The sequence below is a fragment of the Chiloscyllium punctatum genome, chromosome 26 (assembly GCF_047496795.1).
Source record: "Chiloscyllium punctatum isolate Juve2018m chromosome 26, sChiPun1.3, whole genome shotgun sequence".
Lineage (NCBI taxonomy): Eukaryota > Metazoa > Chordata > Chondrichthyes > Orectolobiformes > Hemiscylliidae > Chiloscyllium > Chiloscyllium punctatum.
The window spans coordinates 4,942,782-4,965,441 of NC_092764.1; the positions used below are offsets into that span (position 1 = coordinate 4,942,782).

Below are 22,660 nucleotides of genomic sequence, written 5' to 3' on the forward strand. Positions count from 1 at the left end.
CAACAATGTCCTGTGAAATTCTAGTTGACATCTCATTCCGCAAATTATACTGTGTATCTCAACTGACCAGTCATTGACCTGACCCAGAAGGTTTGAAATGCAACATTGTACAGTAACCCAGGCAAGATCAGCTTTCCAGAAGCTTAAGTAGATAAAATGATCACATCCTCAGAAAATTCCAGGGGCTTCACAGCTAATGAACTGTCTTCTCATGCAACATAACAACCCATTTGTGCACAACAGAACAACATGATTACATGTTCAATTATAGAGAAGGGCTTAAATATACCCACCTGACTCAGATAAAGTGGCTTTGACTAAGTCAACCTGACACTTTGTACTGTTTACATCTGAAATTTGACTTAATTTCCAACATGAATCCAAACCTCAAAATATTTTTTTATATCCACAGAATGTAAACAGAAAATCAACAGCTCCTTCAAGTAATCCAAATGCTGCTCCTACAAGTTTGAGAAGCAATAAATAGACAATAAATAAAAACTTGCTACTATTAGTTCAATATCATTCGTGAAGTTGTTTTTTCTAAGCCTCACCTTCAGTGAACTGAGTTGCAAACTGATGTTAACATTAAACAACATGCAGCTGTTACAACTTTGGAGGCATAGAGAGATATAGAAGTCCTTTTATGCAGGCACTATATTTCCACAATGCTGTTTACATGCAACAGATGGCTGGGAGTGTACAAAGAAATAATCTCATCAAATTCAAGTGACCTCACAACACTTTCATGTCGTTTATAAGTGTCACTGAAACTGTGAAATGGATGACAGGGTGCGATCTCTGGTTCTCAGATAAAGGCAGCTTGATGGGACATTTTCAGTTCTTGTCATCAGTCAGAATTATGCTGACACACCACCCAGTTATTATTAAAATGAGTTAGATGCTGCCCCATGAAATGTAGCAATTCAAGGCAAAAGAACTGAAGCCTCAATTGAGAACACCTCAATTGAGTCATAATTTCTAGGAAAAACATAAGAGGTTACAGTTCAGGGAACCATTTGGTCCACCAGATCTGTGGTACCTCTTTGCTGGAGTAACCCTAATTCAATCTCTCCACTCTGATTCCTCATAACCCAAAATATTCCATTTCACCAAGTGGCTGAACAACTTCAGATTAGAAAGTATTGCATGCTCCAACAACTTCTCTTCACCATTATCCTCAGAGAGATGATTTGCAATATAAAGCCTTTACCAGTGACATCCCAAAAGGTAGTTTTACCTTTCCCGACCCTCACTATCAGAACTCTATTTAAACATCCTCAGACTCCCCTGCTCCAAAGGAAATTGTGACAGTGACAGCTCAACTATGGAACCACATTTTAGTTCCTTTCATGTCAAAATACTTAATGCATTGAGGAAACAAGAAAATAATCTTGCCGGAAACAGCAGGCCGCACAGGTGTCTCCCTCTCCACTGCCACAGCTCAAGTCAGGAATGGAAACCAACTTGGTTGGCCCGTCTCCATCAATGATGTATTCACCAAAGTCAAAGAACAGTACAGGAATAGGCCCTTTGGCCAACCAAGACTGCACTGACACATGACGCCTTTCTAAAATTAAAAACCATTTGCCTCTACACAGTCCAGATCCTTCTATTCCCTGCTTATTCATGTATCTGTCAAAACGCCTCTTAAATGTCGCTATTGGGTTCGCTTCGAACACTACCTCTGGCAGCGCATTCCAAGACACTTACCACCCTCTTAAAAAAATTTGCATCTCATCTCCTTTAAACTTTCCCCTTTTTACTTCAAACCTATGTCCCCTTGTAACTGACATTTCTACCTTGGGGGAGAAACCTCCAACTAACCATTCTATCCACACCTCTCCATTTTGTAAATCTCTATCAGGATGCCTCTCAGTCTCCAACATTCAAGTTAAAACAAACAGAGTTTGTTCAATCTCTCCTCATAGCCAATTCCTTCCAAACCAGGCAACATCTTGGTAAAGGTAAAAAATTAATCCTCATTACCCACTCTAGATTATCTTATGTATTATAAAAGAGACAAAGGGGTTAACTGAAATACAGTTTAGTGGTCACATTCTCACCTGACTCAGAAGTCACTGCGATCAATCTTAATCCAGAAATGTGGGCAGAAAATTTAGGACAATCTCAATGCAGTTTTGTTTGCGGTATCACCTTTCAGCTGAGGTATTAAATAAGGCTCTTTCCATGTATATTGTAAAATATTCCTGGCATTACTTAGAAGGTGAGTTCCGCAACAACTCAGTCAGTATTCATTTCTCAACTAACGTCATTATATGGCTATTTGTTAGAATATGCTGTGCACAGCTTGGCTGCCATGTGTCTCACAACAGTAACTACCTATTAAAATAACTTCAGGCGCTTTGAGGTGCTTTGGGTCTGCCCAAGGTTGTGAAAGGCACCACACAAATGCAAGTTTTCTTCTGAAGCTGTTGAAACTTTTCTAAACTCTGATGGAATATTCCAGTTTCACACAGAAGGTAAAGGGAAGTGTGTGTCTGTCTGCGTGCGGGTGCCGCTCAAAGCATGTCAGTGGAAGATACTAGAACGAGGGATCACCAATTTAGGACAGAGCTGAGAATTTTTACCTTGGAGGACCATGAATCTTTGGAACGCTTTTCTGCAAACTGATAACATATACACAAAGCTTCTGCTTCAAAGCAGAGGAGGACAGATAGTAGGTCAGCAAAGGATGAAAGGGAGCTCAAGTCACCAGATCAGCCATGATCTTACTCAATGGAGAAACAAGTTCAGGGGGCTGTGCAAGTGATCGACTCCTGATCCTAATTTATACAATTTATAAGTAAGCATAATGTGCAGTCATGTCGTATCCTTGAAATGACACCAAAGTTTAATGAGCCCATAAAAGTGCACACCAATTAATGAATATAGTGACCAGCAGCTGCAATACATTCCATGTACAATCATGGGAAATCTTGAGGATACTGCATACACCCTCCTATTGGGGGCGGCATGATGGCTTTGTGATTCATACTGCTGCCTCACAACGTTAGGGACCTGGGTTCAAATCCACCCTTGGGTGACTGCCTGTGTGGATTCCCGACAGATGCTCCAGTTCATCTCACAAACATTTTAGGTAAATGTGCAGGTTAGGTTAATTGGCCTTGCAAAATGCATGGTGTCCAGGGATGAGCAGGCTAAGAGGGTTAGCCCTGGGAAATTCAGGGGTAAGTTACAGGGATAGAGTGGAATGTTCTTCAGAGGCTTGGTGCAGACTCAATGGGCCAAATGGTCTTTGTCCGCAATGTGGGGATAATGGGGCACCTAGACAAGGACAATACTGCAAAAGGCAGCCAGAGCAACATAATGCACAATGCCCATCTCTGACTTACAAACCATCAGTTTGGACAGATCCAACAGCCAGTCCACGAGATTTTCAATTCAACCCACGTGACTTCTTTCTCACCAGTTGGCAGGTATCAAGAGCAATAGATAAAAAGAACAGCCAAAAGTGGAAAAGAATCTTCTGAACATAGAATCAGAGATGTACAGCATGGAAACAGACCCTTCAGTCCAATTCAACCAGATATTCAAAACTAATCTAGTCTCATTTGCGAGCATTGAGCCTATACTCCTCCAAACCCTTCCTATTTGTGTACCCATGAGATGTTAAAGGGTTAATTTGTTCTGCTGACATATAAGAAATTGGATGCCTCAGGGAGGGTGTGTTTTTCTGTCTTGTAGGCAGAAAGTGACAATCTAAACATATTCTGTAAATGCTGCAGTTTAAGGAATGACCGAATCACGCACTAGATACTTTCCAAAAACAATCACTTTACATTGTTTTTGGGTGGCATGTGACTATGGGGAGTGGCAGGAGGTTATGTCTTGTGTGCATGACTGACTGTGATGTAAAACTCTGTATAAAGGGAGGACGGTTCTCTTGCTCAGGAAGCCTCGCTTGACATGCTTTGCAAGCATGGTGAAGTCTGTTAAGTGATCCTCCAAAAGTTTGTACTTGCTGAAATAAATTGTGGCCATTCACAGAAGTTGAGATATTGCAATTACATCAAGTGTTGAAGAATCTCAAGGGAACCTAACACCCATTCAGATGCCTTTTAAATGTTGTAATTGTATTCTCCTCCACTACTGCCTCTAGCAGTGTATTCCATACACGCAACACCTGCTGCATGAAAACATTACCCCTCAGGTCTTTTTAAAATCTTTCCTCTCTCACTTTAAACCTAAGCCCTCTAGTTTTGGACTGCCCGAAACTGGGGAAAAGATCTTAACTGTTCACCCTATCCATGCACCTCATCATTTTATAAACTTCTGTAAGGTCACCCCTCAGCATATGACGCTCTAGGGAAATTAGCCCCATCCTATTCAGCCTAAAGATCAAACCCTCCAACACTAGCAACATCTTTGTAAATCTTTTCTGAACCCTTTCAAATTTCACAACATCTTTCCTATAGTATGGAGACCAGAACTGAATGCAGTATTCCAAAGCAGCCTAACTAGTGTCCTGTACAGTTGCAACATGACATCCCAACTTCTGTACTCAATGCACTAAAGAAAGTAATTACCTCTTGTACTTTATACACAAACAAAATACAAATTCCTCCAGTAAGGTCATTGTAGACTGGGGGAGCCAGAAAGGTATTTTAATACCTGTTCCATAGAACGCTCACTATCTCAGACCCAAGTGGTACTGGAAATCTCCATAAAGACCTCCATAATAGGGGAATTAAAGCACCATGGGGTTGTCCAGATAACAGAACATGTGAGAGAATGGATCCACAAGCAGAAGGTAAACTATAAAAATGTCCAGTTGTGAGTATACGGTTTAAATATCTTTTAGTTCCCATTTTTCTTCAGTTCCTGAATGCAGTCGGAGAGGTCATGAGGCCACATATTTGGGCAGTTGCTTTATCTGAAACACTGCTTGGGAACTGGCTCCCACCCATTCTCCTCCTCGAACCAAAAAAAAATGTTCTGCCCGTCAGCTGGTAAGGTGACAAGTGCTGTCTTTGGTCTTTCTTTTTTTTCCCAGCAGTCTATTTGGGAACTGAGAATAGCAGAAATGGAGGTTAGGGCAGTTGAATGTTTCCCGTGCAGTACCTGGGAGGTAAGGGTCACCTCTAGTGTCCCTGCTGACTTCACCTGTGAAAAGTGCACCAACTCCAGCTCCAGCTCCTTGAGAACCACGTTAGGGAACTGGAGCTGCAGCAGGATGAACTTCGAATCATTCAGGAGGGGGCTATTGAGAGGAGTCACAAGGAGCTAGTTACTCCACAGCCATGTGAAGAAGGTAGATGGGTTACTGTCAGAGGGAGGAAAGGGAACCAGCAGGCAGTGCAGGAAATCTCCTGTGGTGGCTCCCTCAACAAGTATAGCATTTTGGATACTGTTGGGGGGGATGACTTACCAGGGTAAGCAATGGAGAACAGGTCTCTGGCGCAGTGTCTGTCCCTGTTGCTCAGAGGGGAAGTTGGAAGAGGAGCAGAACTTTAGTCATTGGGCACTCCATAGTCGGGGGGGCATTTAGGTGGTTTTGTGGGAACGAGAGCTTTGCAGACTGGAGGCCTGTGACCAGTGGAGTGCCACAAGGATCAGTGCTGGGTCCTCTACTTTTTGTCATTTACATAAATGATTTGGATGCGAGCATAAGAGGTACAGTTAAACTTGAAAACTTGAAAGGGTTCAGAAAGATTTACAAGGATGTTGCCAGAGTTGGAGGATTTCAGCTATAGGGAGAGGCTGAACAGGCTGGGGCTGTTTTCCCTGGAGGGTCGGGAGGCTGAGAGGTGACCTTAGAGAGGTTTACAAAACTATGAGGGGCATGGATAGGATAAATAGACAAAGTCTTTTCCCTGGGGTCGGGGAGTCCATAACTGGAGGGCATAGGTTTAGGGTGAGAGGGAAAAGAGACCTAAGGGGCAATTTTTTCACACAGAGGGTGGTACATGTATGGAAGTGGTGGAAGCTGGTACAATTGCAACATTTAAGAGGCATTTGGATGACTATATGAAGGGAAGGGTTTGAAGGGATATGGGCCGGGTGCTGGCAGGTGGGACGAGATTGGGTTGGGATATCTGGTCGGCATGGACAGGTTGGACCAAAGAGTCGGTTTCGATGACTCTATGAGAGAGACTCACAATTGGTATGTTCCCTCTCAGGTGCCAGGGTTCGTGATGTCTTTGGAGGTGGCGGAAATGACGGCGGATGATATGCTGGACATGGAGGTTGGTGGGGTGGTAGGTGAGGACCAGTGGGGTTCTGTCCTGGTGGCGGTTGAGGGGTGGGGCTCAAGGGCAGAGGAGCGGGAAGTGGAAGAGATGCGGTGGAGGGCATCGTCGACTACGTCTGGGGGGAAATTGCGGTCCTTGAAGAAGGAGGCCATCTGGGTGGTACGGTTTTGGAACTGGTCCTCCTGGGAGCAAATGCGGCGAAGACGAAGGAATTGGGAATATGGGATGGCGTTTTTACAGGGGGCAGGGTGGGAGGAGGTGCAGTCTAGGTAGCTGTGGGAGTGGGTCGGTTTATCGTAAATGTCCGTGTCGATTCAGTCACCTGAGATGGAAATGGAAAGGTCGAGGAAGGGGAGGGAGGAGTCTGAGATGGTCCAGATGAATTTGAGGTCGGGGTGGAAAGTGTTGGTAAAGTGGATGAACTGTTTAACCTCCTCGTGGGAGCACGAGGCAGCGCCGATACAGTCATCGATGTAGCGGAGGAAAAGGTGGGGGGTGGGGCCAGTGTAGCTGCGGAAGATGGACTGTTCCACATATCCGACGAAGAGGCAGGCATAGCTGGGGCCCATGCGGGTGCCCATGGCTACTCCTTTGGTTTGGAGGAAGTGGGAGGATTGGAAAGAGAAGTTGTTCAGGGTGAGGACCAATTCAGTCAGTCGAAGGAGGGTGCCAGTGGAAGGGTATTGGTTGGTACGGCGGGAAAGGAAGAAGCGGACGGTTTTGAGTCCTTCGTGATGGGGGATGAAGGTGTACAGGGACTGGATGTCCACGGTGAAGATAAGGCGTTGGGGACCGGGGAAGCGAAAATCATGGAGGAGGTGGAGGGTGTGGGTGGTGTCCCGAATGTAGGTGGGGAGTTCTTGGACTAAGGGGGACAGGACCGTGTTGAGGTATGCAGAGGTGAGTTTGGTGGGGCAGGTGCAGGCTGGGAGTGACTTACCCGGACCAACCAACCCAACCACCCCATAGCCCAACACTTCAACACCCCCTCCCACTCCACCAAGGACATGCAGGCCCTTGGACTCCTCCATCGCAAGACCATGGCAAAACGACGGTTGGAGGAAGAGTGCCTCATCTTCTGCCTGGGAACCCTCCAACCACAAGGGATGAACTCAGATTTCTCCAGTTTCCTCATTTCCCCTCTCCCCACCTTGTCTCAGTCAAATCCCTCGAACTCAGCACCGCCTTCCTAACCTGCAATCTTCTTCCTGACCTCTGCGCCCCCACCTCACTCCGGCCTATCACCTTCACCTTGACCTCCCTCCACCTATCGCATTCCCAACGCCCCTCCCCCAAGTCCCTCCTCCCTACCTTTTATCTGAGCCTGCTGGACACACTTTCCTCATTCCTGAAGAAGGGCTGATGCCCGAAACATCGATTCTCCTGCTCCTTGGATGCTGCCTGACCTGCTGCGCTTTTCCAGCAACACATTTTCAGCTCTGATCTCCAGCAACTGCAGTCCTCACTTTCTCCCGGGAGTTTCCTATAGCCCTTCAAATCATTCCAGGGATGTAGAGGAAAGGATAAGAAAGATGATAGGAGTGAGAGTAACAGGCTAATTGTTATGGGGGATATAAACTTCCCCAGTGTTGACTAGGAATACTATAGGTAAAAACAATGACTGCAGATACTGGATTAGTGGTGCTGGAACAGCACAGCAGTTCAGGAAGCATCCAAGGAGCAGTGAAATCGACGTTTCGGGCAAAAGCCCTTCATCAGGAATAAAGGCATAGAGCCTGAAGCATGGAGAGATAAGCTAGAGGAGGGTGGGGGTGGGGAGAAAGTAACATAGAGTACAATGGGTGAGTGGGGGAGGAGATGAAGGTGATAGGTCAAGGAGGAGAGGGTGGAGTGGATAGGTGGAAAAGGTAGGCAGGTAGGACAAGTCTGGACAAGTCATGGGGACAGTTTGGAACTAGGGTGAGGTGGGGGAAGGGGAAACGAGGAAACTGTTGAAGTCCACATTGATGCCCTGGAGTTGAAGTGTTCAGAGGCGGAAGATGAGGCGTTCTTCCTCCAGGCGTCTGGTGGTGAGGGAGCAGCGGTGAAGGAGGCCCAGGACCTCCATGTCCTCGGCAGAGTGGGAGGGGGAGTTGAAATGTAGGGCACCAGGGCGGTGTGAGTGATTGGTGTGGGTGTACCGGAGATGTTCCCTAAAGCGCTCTGCTCGGCGGCGCCCAGCCTCCCCAATGTAGAGGAGACTGCATCGAGAGCAACGGATGCAATAAATGATATTAGTGTATGTGCAAGTAAAACTTTGATGGATGTGGAAGACTCCTTTAGGGCCTTGGATAGAGGTGAGGGAGGAGGTGTGGACACAGGTTTTACAGTTTCTGCAGTGGCAGGGGAAGGTGCCAGGATGGGAGGGTGGGTTGTTTGGGGGCGTGGACCTGACCAGGTAGTCACGGAGGGAATGGTCTTTGCAGAAGGCGGAAAGGGGTGAGGAGGGAAATATCTCCCTGGTGGTTGGGTCTTTTTGGAGGTGGCAGATGATTTGGTTTATGCAAAGGTTGGTAGGGTGGAAGGTGAGCACCAGGGGCGTTCTGTCCTTGTTACGGTTGGAGGGGTGGGGTCTGAGGGCCGAGGTGCGGGATGTGGACGAGATGCGTTGGAGGGCATCTTTAACCACGTGGGAAGGGAAATTGCAGTCTCTAAAGAAGGAGGTCATCTGGTGTGTTCTGTGGTGGAACTGGTCCTCCTGGGAGCAGATACGGCGGAGGCGGAGGAATTGGGAATACGGGATGGCATTTTTGCAGGAGGTAGGGTGGGTAGAGGTGTAATCCAGGTAGCTGTGGGAGTCGGTGGGTTTGTAAAAAATGTCAGTGTCAAGTCAGTCATCATTAATGGAGATGGAGAGGTCGAGGAAGGGGAGGGAGGTGTCAAAGATGGTCCAGGTAAATTTAAGGTCAGGGTGGAATGTGTTGGAGAAGTTGATGAATTGCTCAACCTCCTCGCGGGAGCACGAGGTGGCGCCAATGCAGTCATCAATGTAGCGGAGGAAGAGGTGGGGAGTGGTGCCGGTGTAATTACGTAAGATCAACTGTTCGACGTAGCCAACAAAGAGACAGGCATAACTGGGGCCCATACGTGTGCCTATGGCTACCCCTTTGGTCAGGAGGAAGTGGGAGGATTCGAAGGAGAAATTGTTAAGGGTGAGGACCAGTTCGGCCAAACGAATGAGAGTGTCAGTGGAAGGGTACTGTTGGGGACGCCTGGAGAGGAAAAAACGGAGGGCTTGGAGGCCCTGGTCATGGCGGATGGAGGTGTAGAGGGATTGGATATCCATGGTGAAGATAAGGCGTTGGGGGCCAGGGAAACGGAAGTCTTGGAGGAGGTGGAGGGCGTGGGTGGTGTCTTGAACGTATGTGGGGAGTTCCTGGACTAGGGGGGATAGGACAGTGTCGAGGAAGGTAGAGATGAGTTCAGTGGGGCAGGAGCATGCTGAGACAATGGGTCGGCCAGGGTGGTCAGGCTTGTGGATCTTGGGAAGGAGGTAGAACCGGGCAGTGCGGGGTTCCCGGACTATGAGGGTGGAAGCTGTGGGTGGGAGATCTCCTGAGGTGATGAGGTTCTGGGTGGTCTGGGAGATGATGGTTTGGTGATAGGGGGTGGGGTCATGGTCGAAGGGGCAGTAGGAAGAGGTATCCTCGAGTTGGCATTTGGGTTCAGCGGTGTAGAGGTCAGTGAGCCAGACTACCACTGCGCCCCCTTTACCTGCTGGCTTGATGGTGAGGTTGGGATTGCAGCAGAGGGATTGGAGGGCTGCGCATTGTGAGGGTGAGAGGTTGGAGTGGGGGAGGGGGGTAGACAGGTTGACACGGTTAATGTCCCGGCGGCAGTTGGAAATAAAGAGGTCGAGGGCAGGTAATAGGCCAGCGCAGGGTGTCCAGGTGGATGCAGTGTGTTGGAGGTGGGCGATGGGGTCCTTGGAAGGTGGGCAGGAGTCCTGATTGTGAAAGTAAGCTCGGAGGTGGAGACAACGGAAGAATTGTTCGACGTCACGGCGTGTATTAAATTCATTGATGCGTGGACAGAGGGGGATGAAGGCGAGTCCTTTGCTGAGGACTGATCGTTCGTTCTCAGTGAGGGGGAGGTCTGGAGGGATGGTGAAAACTCGACAGGGCTGGTAGCTGGGATGTGGTCTGGGTGTGGAGCTGGGAGTGGGGACGGAACCTGTAACTGGAGTGGGGATGGTGGTGGGGGGAATGGGGGTGGAGTCATGAGCAGGGGTAGTGTTCCCCTTGGGGTTCTGGGGGGTGGGGATAGTGACAGTGGAGTCTGTGGGGGGCATGTCAGCAGAATGCAGGTGAGTGGCGCTGGTGGGGGCGGAAGTGGCGGTGACCACGGCAGTAGGGGTGGCGGAAGTCACTGAGCGGATAGTTCAAGTAGTTTAGATGCATCAGTGTTTGTTCAATGTGTACAGGAAGGTTTTCTGACAAACTACATAGACAGGCCATATTGGATTTGATACTGGGCAATGAACCCGACTAGGTGTTAGATTTGGAGGTAGGTGAGCACTTTGGCAATAGTGACCACAATTTGGTTCTGTTTACAATAGCAACAGTCAGGAATAGGCATATCACGCAGGGAAAGAGGTATAACTGGGGGAAAAGGCAATTATGATGCAATTAGGCAAAATTTAGGATGCATAGGATGGGGAAGGAAACTGCAGGGGATGGACACTCTTGTAATGTGGAGCTTATTTAAGTAACAGCTACTGCGAGTCCTTGCTAAGTATATACCGATCAGGGAGAGAGGTAGTTGTTGAGAGCGCACGTCATGGTTTACTCAAGAAATTGAAGCTCTTGTCAAGAGGAAGAGGAAGGCTTATGTCAAGATGAGGAGTGAAGGCTCAGTTAGGGGGCTTGAGAATTATAAGTTAGCAAGAAAAGATCTAACGAGAGGGCTAAGAGCCAGGAGGGAACATGAGAAGTTGTTGGTGGATAGGATCAAGGAAAACCCTAAGGCCTTCTATCGGTATATCAGGAATAAAAGAGTGACTAGAGTAAGTTTAGGACCAATCAAAGACAGTAGTGGAAAGATGTGTGTGGAATCGGAAGACAATATGTTTCATCAGTATTCACATTGAAAGAGGGCAATGCTAATGAGAATAGAGGGGTACAGGCTTCTAGATTAGATGGGATTGCGGTTGACAATGAGGAGGTTTTAGCAATTTTGGAAGATCTGAAAATAAGTAAAGCCTGTGAGCCGGATGGGATTTATCCTCGGATTCTCTGGGAAGCCAGGGAGGAGATTGCAGAGCCTTTGGCTTTGATCTTTATGGCATCATTGTCAACAGGAGTAGTGCCAGGAGACTGGAGGAGAACAAATGTTGTTCCCTTGTTAAAGGAGGAGAGTCTGGACAACCCTGGTAATTTTAGGCCAGTGAGCTTTACTTTAGTTGTGGGTCAAGTGTTGGCAAAGGTTATAAGAGATAGAATTTATAATCATCTGGAAAGGAATCATTTGATTAGGGGTAGTCAACACGGTTTAGTGAAGGGTAGGTCGTGCCTCACTAACCTAACTGAGATCTTCGAGAAGGTGACAAAACAGTTGGATGAAGAGAAGGCGGTTGATGTGGTGTACATGGATTTCAGTAAAGTGTTTGATCAGGTTCCACATAGTAGGCTATTGCACAAAATAAGGAGTTTTGCAGTTGAGGGTGATTTAGCAGTTTGGATCAGAAATTGGCTAGCTGAAAGAAGGTGGTGGTTGATGTGAAATGTTCATTCTGGAGCTCAGTTACCAGTGGTGTGCCGCAAGGATGTGTTTTGGGGCCACTGCTGTTTGTCATTTTTATAAATGATCTGGAGGAGGGCGTAGAAGGATGGTTTAGTAAATTTGCAGATGATACTGAGATAAGCAGACTTGTGGATCGTGCCGAAGGATGTTGTGGGTTACAGTGGGACATAGATAAGATGCAGAGCTGGGCTGAGAAGTGGCAAATGGACTTTAATGCAGAAAAGTGAGAGGTAGTTCACTTCAGAAGAAGTAACAGGAATGCAGAGTACTGGGCTAATAGTAAGATTCTTGGCAGTGTTGATAAACTGCATCCAGGTGCATAAATCCCTGAAAGTTGCCACCCAGGTCGATAGGGTTGTTAAGAAGGCATATGGTGTGATGGTGTTTATTGGTAGGGAAATTGAGTTTTGGAGTCACAAGATCATGCTTCAACTGTACAAGACACTGGTAAGGCCGCATCTAGAGCATTGCATACAGTTCTGGTCACCGCAGTATAGAATGGATGTGGAAGCTTTGGAAAGGGTTCAGAGGAGATTTACTAGGGTGTTGCCTGGTATGGAAGGAAGGTCTTTTGAAGAAAGGCTGAGGGAACTGAAGCTATTTTTGCTGGAGAGACAAAGGTTGAGAGGTGACTTAACCAAGACGTATAAGATAATCAGAGGGTTAGATAGGATGGACAGTGAGAGCCTTTTTCCTCGGACGAAGGCTAACACAAGGGGACATAGCTTTAAATTGAGGGGTGATAGAGTTCGGATGGATATTGGGGTAGCTTCTTTACTCAGAGTTGTAGGGAGGTGGAATGGCCTGCCTGCAACAGGAGTAGACTCGCCGATGTTAGGAGCATGTAAATGGACATTGGACACATGTATGGATAATAATGGAACGGTGTTGGTTAGATGGGCATCAGATTAGTTTCGCAGGTTGGTGCAACATGAAGAGCCAAAGGGTTTGTACTGCACTGTAACGTTCTATGAAGATGGAGCACAAGGTAATCCAAAATGGAGCTGAAGGGAGTGAAGAGTGTGTCAGAGCAGCCCATGGAGGAAATCTCTCCACAGAAGAGAAAGCACAGGGGAATATCCACGAGACGGTTCTCGTTGTCATTAATAGAGTAGCTGGGACTGTCTCGTGATGTGAAAACCAGCCCAAAGAGGACCAACATCCATTCTTCAGAGACCTGGTGGAATCAATACCAAATAGGATGTTCAATGTTTGGATCACTTTGACCATAGGGCAGAGAGAGCCAGCACATCCAACACCAAACTACTGTCATATCACCTTACTCACCTTCCAGCGGTACATCCGCAATTCAGGTTTGCGTCACAACACACGTTCAGTGCTCTGCCAGCGCACCTAACTGGATTGTTGTTTGTAGTGTCATGGTTGCATCAGGCAAGTCACCAGCTCAGATAGAGGAGTGCTCCTGCTGGAGGTCACCAATTTCCAGGCACTTTAAAGATCATGATAAAAGCCAGGCCATATTGTACGGTATATTCATTTGGGACAGGGTAGGTTCGGGTAGTGTTGGGAAGCCTCAGTTCTATTTACCTTTATGTCCAATATCACCAACAGCCAGAATAAAACAGGATTTCATAGCGTGTGGGCACTAAACAATATTTTCCATTCAAAATGTACTTCTTGAACATTTTACTGAAACCCTGCATGTACACTGATTTGCTTAGAATAAGTGTTTTCCAAGAAAAAATTGCCAACTAGTCATGATTAGTCATACATAATAAATTATCCACATGCAAAAGTTTTGATGTAAACGCACAGATTACATCAAACACATCTATTTAGACATTAGCTACGACTCCACAACCAAGTCAAGCACACTACCAAAAAACTCTTCGAATAAATTTCAACAAAAGATCCATAAATTTAAATTCAAATCCACAGCACGCTTTTTCCTAAGTCAAATAAATTATATAGATGCATTTATGCACAAATATGAACATTGAAGTCACTTGACCAAACTTTTTATATATTTAACCACAATTAGCCACATCTGGAGGAGCTATAATGCGACTAGTAGCTAACATAGCGGAAAACTAACAAAATCGTGAGTTGCTCAGGCACGCTTTGACATTCTTTCTCTCTCTCAACGCAGTCACTAATCCTGTACTTTTAACAGTACTCACCTGGTGGGATGGTGAAACCAGAAGCAAGCTGCACTGTTGGTTGTTGTGGTGAACGGATGATAAGCTGAGGAGTTACAATGCGTTGGGGTGCCCCTAACCCAGTATGAGGAGGCTGTGACTGAGCAGCTGATACTTGGATGATGCCAGGGGCAGACGAAATGACTTTTGTGATTCCGACATGAGGTTGTGCAATTATATTGACTGCAGGTTTTGCAACTGCATTGATGCTGACTGGCACACTGGTTCCAGTGAGAGAGCTGGTAACCGTGTATTGCAACTGATTGCTCGGAGTGTTGGTCACTGTGATCGGAGCAGCTGTGTTATTTAATAAACTAAGAGAAACAGGTTGAGACTGAGTGTGCAGAACAAGCTTTGTCTGTGAACTGGAGTCTGTATTGGTGGCTGAGAGACTGCAAATTGGACCACTGACAGCAACAGTCTGATTAGCCAATTGTGTCACTATTGCCCCCTGATGTATGCCTGTCTTTTCTCCAAATTGCACCAATCCAGGTAGATTCACATGGTTGTGGGGGGCAAATCCATTCTGTGATAGTGCAGTGCCCAAAACATTGCTGGCAATCACAGTATGCATTGGCGGTCTTGTGAGTGCAATAGTGGGGGTGCTAGTACTCAGGACGCTGTCTTGAGCCACAGAGACGAATTGAGAACCGTTTTGAGATGAGTTGCATGGTGTGTTGATGCTACTGACATTGGATCCAAAAGCCCCAGACTTGGGGAGATGGCTACAAGTCCCAGAGGCAGTACCAGCGGAGAAGTGCAAAGTAGTAGTCACAGCAGGGGAGCTGCAGACTGCGACCACCCCATTGACAGCCTGAGGTGGGGTTCCGGGAGGTGCTGGGGGAAGGTGGTTCGACACCCGAGGCTCGCCTGTTGTTAGGAGGGGCAGGGGAAGGACTCTCCCCTCAGGTTCAGTGGTACCCAGAGGGGGTGCAGGGCTGCTGGTGCTGGGGGATGGGGAAGGAGGAGCTGGAAGCGGTGGCCGGTAGGAGTGAGAGGGGCGGCCGGTCCCCGGGGTCGCTGCACCCGAAGCCCGGGCTCCGGCCGCTGAGGGGTCCGAGGAAGGGGGGCTATTGGCGGGAGGTGGCGGGAGCTCGCAGGCGGAGGCTGCACGCTGACTGAGACCAGCTCCGGCGGCTGCCTTCTGTCCGAAGCCAGGGCCAGGAGAAGGGGCCGCAGGGGGAGCCGCCGCCGCCGGTCTCTCCCCGAGCGGCGATGGCGCCATCCTGCCGGCTCGCCGCTGTCCCTCCTGAGGGACGCTGTCTCCCGCCAGAGTTAGCCTCCTCTCTCCAGGCAGCACTGCCAGCTGCGATTCCAACGATCCCACCAGATCGCTGACCGCCTTCTCGTCCACCTCTGACAGGAACAGCTCCTCCAGCGGGTCCGGGCCCGCCGCCATCTTCCTCCGGGGCCCGGCCGCGCATGCGCCACTCTCCATGTCCCCTCCCCCTTCAGCCGCCGCGCGGAGCAGGGCGGGAAAGTCCCTCGTCAGGATTCACAGAGAGTGACACTAGCTGGGAGTAATAGATAGAGGGTGGGAGTAACAAGGCACAGGATGGGAGAAATAGGACAGAGGGTGGGAGTAACAAGGCACAGGATGGGAGAAATAGGACAGAGGGTGGGTATAATAAGGCAAAGAATGGGAGTAACAAGGCATAGGATGGGAGAAATAGGACAGAGGGTGGGTATAATAAGGCAAAGAATGGGAGTAATAGGGCAGAGGGTGGGAGTAACAAGGCACAGGATGGGAGAAATAGGACAGAGGGTGGGTATAATAAGGCAAAGAATGGGAGTAATAGGGCAGAGGGTGGGAGTAATAGGGCAGAGGGTGGGAGTAACAGGGCAGAGGGTGGGAGAAATAGAACAGAGGGTGGGAGTAACAAGGCACAGGATGGGAGAAATAGGACAAAGGGTGGGAGTATCAAGGCACAGGATGGGAGAAATAGAACAGAGGGTGGGAGTAACAAGGCACAGGATGGGAGAAATAGAACTGAGGGTGGGAGTAACAAGGCACAGGATGGGAGAAATAGGACAAAGAGTGGGGTGTAATAGGGCAGAGGGTGGGAGTAATAAAGCATAGGATTGGAGTAATAGGACAGAGGATGGGAGAATTAGGACGTGGTAAGAGTAATAAGGCACAATGTGGGAGTAATAGGATAGAGGGTGGTGAATAATTGGGCAAGGTTTGGGAGTAATAGGTCACAGTATGGGGAGTAGCAGGCCACATGCTGGGAGTAGTATCGCAGAGACTGAGAGTAATAGGGGAGCGGTTAGGGAGTGAAATGGCAGAGGGTGGGAGTTTTAGGGCAGAGTGTAGGGTGTAATAGGGCAGAGGTTGGGTGTAATGGGACTGAAGGTGGGTTGTAATAGGGTACAGGGTAGGAGTAATAGAACAGACATTAGGAGTAATGGGACAAAGTTTGGGAGCAAAAGGGCAGAGGGTTGGAGTAATAGGGCACAGAGTGGGAATAATAAGCTGCAAGGTTGGAGCAATAGGACTAAGGGTGGGAGTAACAGGACAGCAAGTGCAAGTAATAGGGCAGTGGGTGAAGAGTAATAGGGCAGAGGGTGGGGGTAATGGGACAGAGAGTATTGAGTAGTCAGGAGGTGGGGAGTAATAGACCTCATGGTGTGAGTAATACAGCAGTGGTTGGGAGTAATGGGGCAGAGGGTAGTGTAATGGGGCAGAGTGTGAGGAGTAATAGGACAGAGGTTGGGGAGTAATAAGCTAGACGGTGAGGGGAAATAGGGCAGAAGTTGGGGTAATGGGACTAAGGGTTGACTTTGTAGTGAAGAGGGTGGCTAGTAATAGTGCAGAGGGTGGAAATAATAGGACAGAGGATGGCAGTACTAGGACAGAGGGTGCAGAATAATAGAATATAAGATGGAGTAATGGGGCAGATGGTGAGGAGAAGTAGGGCAGAGTGTGAGGGTAATGGGACTGAGGATCAACCTAGTAGGGCAAAGGGTGGGGAAAGATAGAATATAAGATGGCAGGCCAGAAGATGGTTTAAAATGCGTCTACTTCAACCCCAAGAGCATCTGGAATAAGGTGGGTGAACTTGCAGCATTGGTTGGTGCCTGGGATTTCGACGTTGTGGCCATTTTAGAGACATGGGTAAAACAGGGACAGGAATGGTGATGGAAGGTTCCGGGATTTAGATGTTTCAGTAAGAATAGAGAAAATAGTTAAAGAGGGGGTGGTGTGATACTGTTAGTAAAGGACAGTATAATGGTTGCGGAAAGAACGTTTGAGCACTCGTCTACTGAGGTAGTATGAGTTGAGATTAGAAACAGGAAAGGAGAGGTTACCCCTTTGGGAGTATTCTATCGGTCTTCAAATAGTTCCAGAGATGTCAAGACTAGGATAGCAAAGATGATCCTCGATAGAAGTGAGAGTGACAGGGTATATGTAATGAGGACCTTTAACTTTCCAAATATTGACTGGGAATACTGAAGTTCAAGTACTTTAAATGGGTCAGTTTTTGTCCTATGTGTGCAGAAGGATTTCCTGACACAGTATGTAAATAGGCCAACAAGGGGTGGGGCCACATTGGATTTGGTACTAGATAATGAACCCGGCCAGGTGTTAGATTTGGAGGTAAGTGAGCACTTTGAAGATAGTGACCACAATTTGGTTATGTTTACTTTAGTGATGGAAAGGGATAGGTATATATCGCAGGGCAAGATATATAGCTGGGGGAAAGACAATTACAATGCAATTAGGCAAGATTTAGGAAGCATAGGATGGAGAAGGAAACTGCAGGGGATGGACACAATTGAAATATGGAGCTTATTCAAGGACCAGCTACTGCGGCAGGGAGGGAGGAGGTTGTCGAGAGTGGGAGCCGTGGTTTACGAAGGAAGTTCAATCTCTTTTCAAGAGGAAGAAGAAAGCTTAGGTTAGGATGAGATGTGATGACTCAGTTAGGGCTGTTGAGAGTTACAAGTTAGCCAGGAAAGACTGAAAGAGAGAACTAAGAAGAGCCAGAAGGGGACATAAAGTCATTGCCAAATAGGATCAAGGAAAACCTTAAGGCTTTCTATACCTATGTCAGGAATAAAAGAATGACTAGAGTAAGATTAGGGCCAATCAAGCATAGTAGTGGGAAGTTGTGCATGGAGTCAGAGGAGATAGTGGAAGTGCTAAATGAATACGTTTCATCAATATTCAACTCGAGAAAGATAATGTGGTTGAGGACAATACTGAGATACGGGCTACTAGACTAGATGGGATTGAGGTGCATAAGAAGGCGATGTTAGTAATTCTGGAAAGTTTACAAATAGATAAATCCCCTGGGCCAGATAAGATTTATCTTATGATTCTCTGGGAAGCCAGGGAGGAGATTGTCAAGCCTTTGGCTTAGATCTTTATGTCATCATTGTCGACAGGAAGAGCGCCAGAAGAGCAGAGGTTTGCAAATGTTATTCCCTTGTTCAAGAAGGGAAGTAGACAACCCTGGATATAATAGACCTGTGAGCCTTACTTCAATTGTAGGTAAAGTGTTGGAAAGGATTATAAAAGATAGGATTTATAATCATATGCAGAGAAATAAGTTGATTAAGCATAGTCAACACAGTTTTGTGAAGGATAGGTCATGCGTCACAAACCTTATTGAATTCTCTGAGAAGGTGACAAAACAGGTGGATGAGGGTAAAGTGGTTGATGCGGTGTATGTGGATTTCAGTGAGGCATTTGATTAGATTCCCCACAGTCGGCTATTGCACAAAATACGGAGGTGTGAGATTGAGGGTGATTTAGCAGTTTGGATCAGAAATTGGCTGAAAGAAGACAGATGGTAGTGGTTGATGGGAAATATTCATCCTGAAGTTCAGTTACTAGTGGGGTACAGCAAGAATCTGTTTTGTGTCCACTGCTGTTTGTCATTTACATAAATGATCTGGATGAGGGCTTAGAAGGATGCGTAAGTAAATTTGCAGATGACACTAAGGTCAGCAGAGTTGTGGATAGTGACAAAGGATGTTGTAGGTTACAGACCGACATAGATAAGCTGCAGAGCTGGGCCGAGAGGTGGCAAATGGAGTTTAATCCAGAAAGGTGTGAGGTGTATCACTTTGGAAGAGTAACAGGAATGCAGAGTACTAGGCTAATGGTAAGATTCTTGGTAGTGTAGGTAAACAGAGAGAACTCGGTGTCCAGATACACACATCCTTGAGAGTTGCCACCCAGGTTGATAGTGTTGTTAAGAAGGCATACGGTGTTGAGCTTTCATTGGTAGAGGGATTGAGTTTCTGAACCATGAGATCATGCTGCAGCTGTATAAAACTCTGGTGCGGGCTCATTTGGAGTATTGCGTACAGGTATGGTCATTGCATTATAGGAAGGATGTGGAAACTTTGGAAGGGGTTCAAGGGAGATTTACTAAGATGTTGCCTGGTATGGAGGGAAGGTCTTATGAGGAAAGGCTGAGGGACTTGAGGCGGTTTTCGTTAGAGACAAGAAGGTTGGGACATATCAGATAATCAGAGGGTTAGATAGGTTGAACAGTGAGAGCTTTTTCCTCAGATGTTGATGGCTATGCGGTGACATAGTTTTAAATTGAGGGATGATGGATACAGGACAGTTGTCAGAAGTAGTTTCTTTACTCTAAGAGTAGTAAGGGCTTGGAACACACTGGGCATTTAAATGGTCATTGGATAAACATATGGATGAAAATGGAATAGTGTAGGTTGGATGGGCTTCAGATTGGTTCCACAGGTCAGCGCAACATCGAGGGCCGAAGGGCCTGTACTGTTATGTTCTATGGAGTAATAATGCAAATGGTCGGGAGAAATAGGACAGAGGGTGGGGGTAATAGGTAAGAGTGGGAGTAATAAGACTGAGGGTAGGAATAATAAGAAAAGAGTGGGAGCAATAGGAAAGACATGAGTAATAGAATAGATGGGGGGAGTAATAGAACAGAAAGTGGGAGTAATAGGGAGAGTGTGAGAGGAATGGGACATAGACTAGGAAGTAATAGGAAGAGGGAACGAGTACTAGGACAGATGGTGGGATGTAAAGAACAGAAGGTGTGAGTAACAGGGCAGAGGGTCAGGAGAGTGTGGGAGTAACACGATAGAAAGTGGGAAGTGAAAGGACAGAGGATGGGGATTTATGGGGAAAGGGTATGTATAATACGGCATTGAGTGGGAGTAATATGAAAGGGGTTTAATACGGAAAGGGTGGGAGTGATATGGAAAATGTGGGATTACTAAGGAGAGGATAGGGAGTAATAGGGAAAGGATGTAAAAAATAGGAAGAAGGTCGGAGTAATACGGCAGAGGGTGGGGAGTAATAGGAAAAGGCTGTGAGTAATAGGGAGAGGGTGGGGATTAATAAGGAAAGAGTAGGAGTATTTGGGAGAGGATAAGAGTAATAGGGCACAGGTCATGAGTAGTAGGGCAAAGGCTGTGATTAGCAGGACCGAGCGTGAGAGTTAAAGCATAGAGGTGGGAGATTAAGGGTGCTGGTGGAAATAATAATGAGGGTGAGGAGGAGGAGGGAGAAGCTAAGGATAAGGTGGGAGCAATAGAGCAGGAGGTGGGCATAGAGTCAGAGAGATGTACAGCATGGAAACACACCCTTCGGTCCAACCCGTCCATGCTGACCAGATATCCCAACCCAATCAAGTCCCACCTGCCAGCACCCAGCCCATATCCCTCCAAACCCTTCCTATTCATATACCCATCCAAATGCCTTTTAAGTGTTGCAATTGTACCAGCCTCCACCATTTCCTCTGGCAGCTTGTTCCATACATGTGCCACTCTCTGCGTGAAAAAGTTGCCCCTTAGGTCTCTTTTATATCTTTCCCCTCTCACCCTAAACCTATGCCCTCTAATTCAAGACTCCCTGACCCAGGGAAAAGACTTTGTCTATTTACCTTATCCATGCCCCTCATAATTTTGTAAACCTCTATAAGGTCACCCCTCATCCTCCGACGTTCCAGGAAAAACAGCCCCAGCCTGTTCAGCCTCTCCCGATAGCTCAAATCCTCCAACCTTGGCAACATCCTTGTCAATCTTTTCTGAAACCTTTCAAGTTTCACAACATCTTTCCGATAGGAAGGAGACCAGAATTGCACGTGATATCCCAACAGTGGCCTAACCAATGTCCTGTACAGCCGCAACATGACACCCCAACTCCAGTACTCAATACTCTGACCAATAAAGGAAAGCATACCAAATGCCTTCTTCACTATCCTATCTAACTGCGACTCCACTTTCAAGGAGCTATGAACCTACACTCCCAGGTTTCTTTGTCCAACAACACTCCCTAGGACCTTACCATTAAGTATATATGTCCTGCTAAGATTTACTTTGCCAAAATGCAGCACCTCGCATTTATCTGAATTAAACTCCATCTGCCACTACTCAGCCCATTGGCCCATCTGGTCAAGATCCTGTTGTAAACTGAGGTAACCCTCTTCGCTGTCCACTACACCTCCAATTTTGGTGTCATCTGCAAATTTAGTAACTGTACCTCTTATGCTCGCATCCAAATCATTTATGTAAATGACAAAAAGTAGAGGACCCAGCACCGATCCTCATAGCACTCCACTGGTCACAGGCCTCCAGTCTGAAAATCAATCCTCCATCACCACCCTCTGTCTTCTACCTTTGAGCCAGTTCTTTATCCAAATGGCTAGTTTTCCCTGTATTCCATGAGATCTAACCTTGCTAATCAGTCTCCCATGGGGAACCTTGTCGAACGCCTTACTCACGTCTATATAGATCACATCTACTGCTCTGCCCTCATCAATCCTCTTTGTTACTTCCTCAAAAAATTCAATCAAGCTATTGTTTTAGATTACTTACAGTGTGGAAACAGGCCCTTTGGCCCAACAAGTCCACACCGACCCGCCGAAGTGCAACCCACCCAGACCCATTCCCCTGCATTTACCCCTTACCTAACACTACAGGCAATTTCGCATAGCCAATTCACCTAACCCGCACGTTTTTGGACTGTGGGAGGAAACTGGAGCACCGGGAGGAAACCCACGCAGATTCGGGGAGAATGTGCAAACTCTATGCAGTCAGTCGCCTGAGGCGGGAATTTAACCCAAGTCTCTGGCACTTTGAGGCAGCAGTGCTAACCGCTGTGCCACCGTGCTGTCCACTTTGTAAGACATGATTTCCCAAGCACAAAGCCATGCTGACTATCTCTAATCAGTCCTTGCCTTTCCAAATACATGTACATCCTGTCCCTCAGGATTCCCTCCAACAACTTGCCCACCACTGAGGTCAGGCTCACCGGTCTATAGTTCCCTGGCTTGTCCTTACCGCCCTTCTTAAACAGTGGCACCACGTTTGCCAACCTCCAGTCTTCCGGCACCTTACCTGTGACTATCGATGATACAAATATCTCAGCAAGAGGCCCAGCAATCACTTCTCTAGCTTCCCACAGAGTTCTCGGATACACCTGATCAGGTCCTCGGAATTTATCCACCTTTACCCGTTTCTAGACATCCAGCACTTCCTCCTCTGTAATCTGGACATTTTGCAAGATGTCACCATCTATTTCCCCACAGTCTATATCTTCCATAT

At 47.1% G+C, this 22,660-nt stretch overlaps 1 protein-coding gene across 5 annotated transcripts in view; it reads right to left on the reverse strand.

Moving 5' to 3' along the window:
* LOC140496258 (transcription initiation factor TFIID subunit 4-like) overlaps window positions 1–15,527 on the reverse strand; it is a 349,124-nt gene extending 333,597 nt beyond the window's left edge. For all 5 annotated transcript variants that reach the window (XM_072595792.1, XM_072595791.1, XM_072595790.1 and 2 more), the window contains exon 1: window positions 14,099–15,527. In XM_072595792.1, coding sequence (XP_072451893.1) covers window positions 14,099–15,515 — 1,417 coding nt within the window. In that variant the 5' untranslated portion in view covers window positions 15,516–15,527. The remainder of the gene's footprint in view (window positions 1–14,098) is intronic.
* Window positions 15,528–22,660: the final 7,133 nt, after the last annotated feature.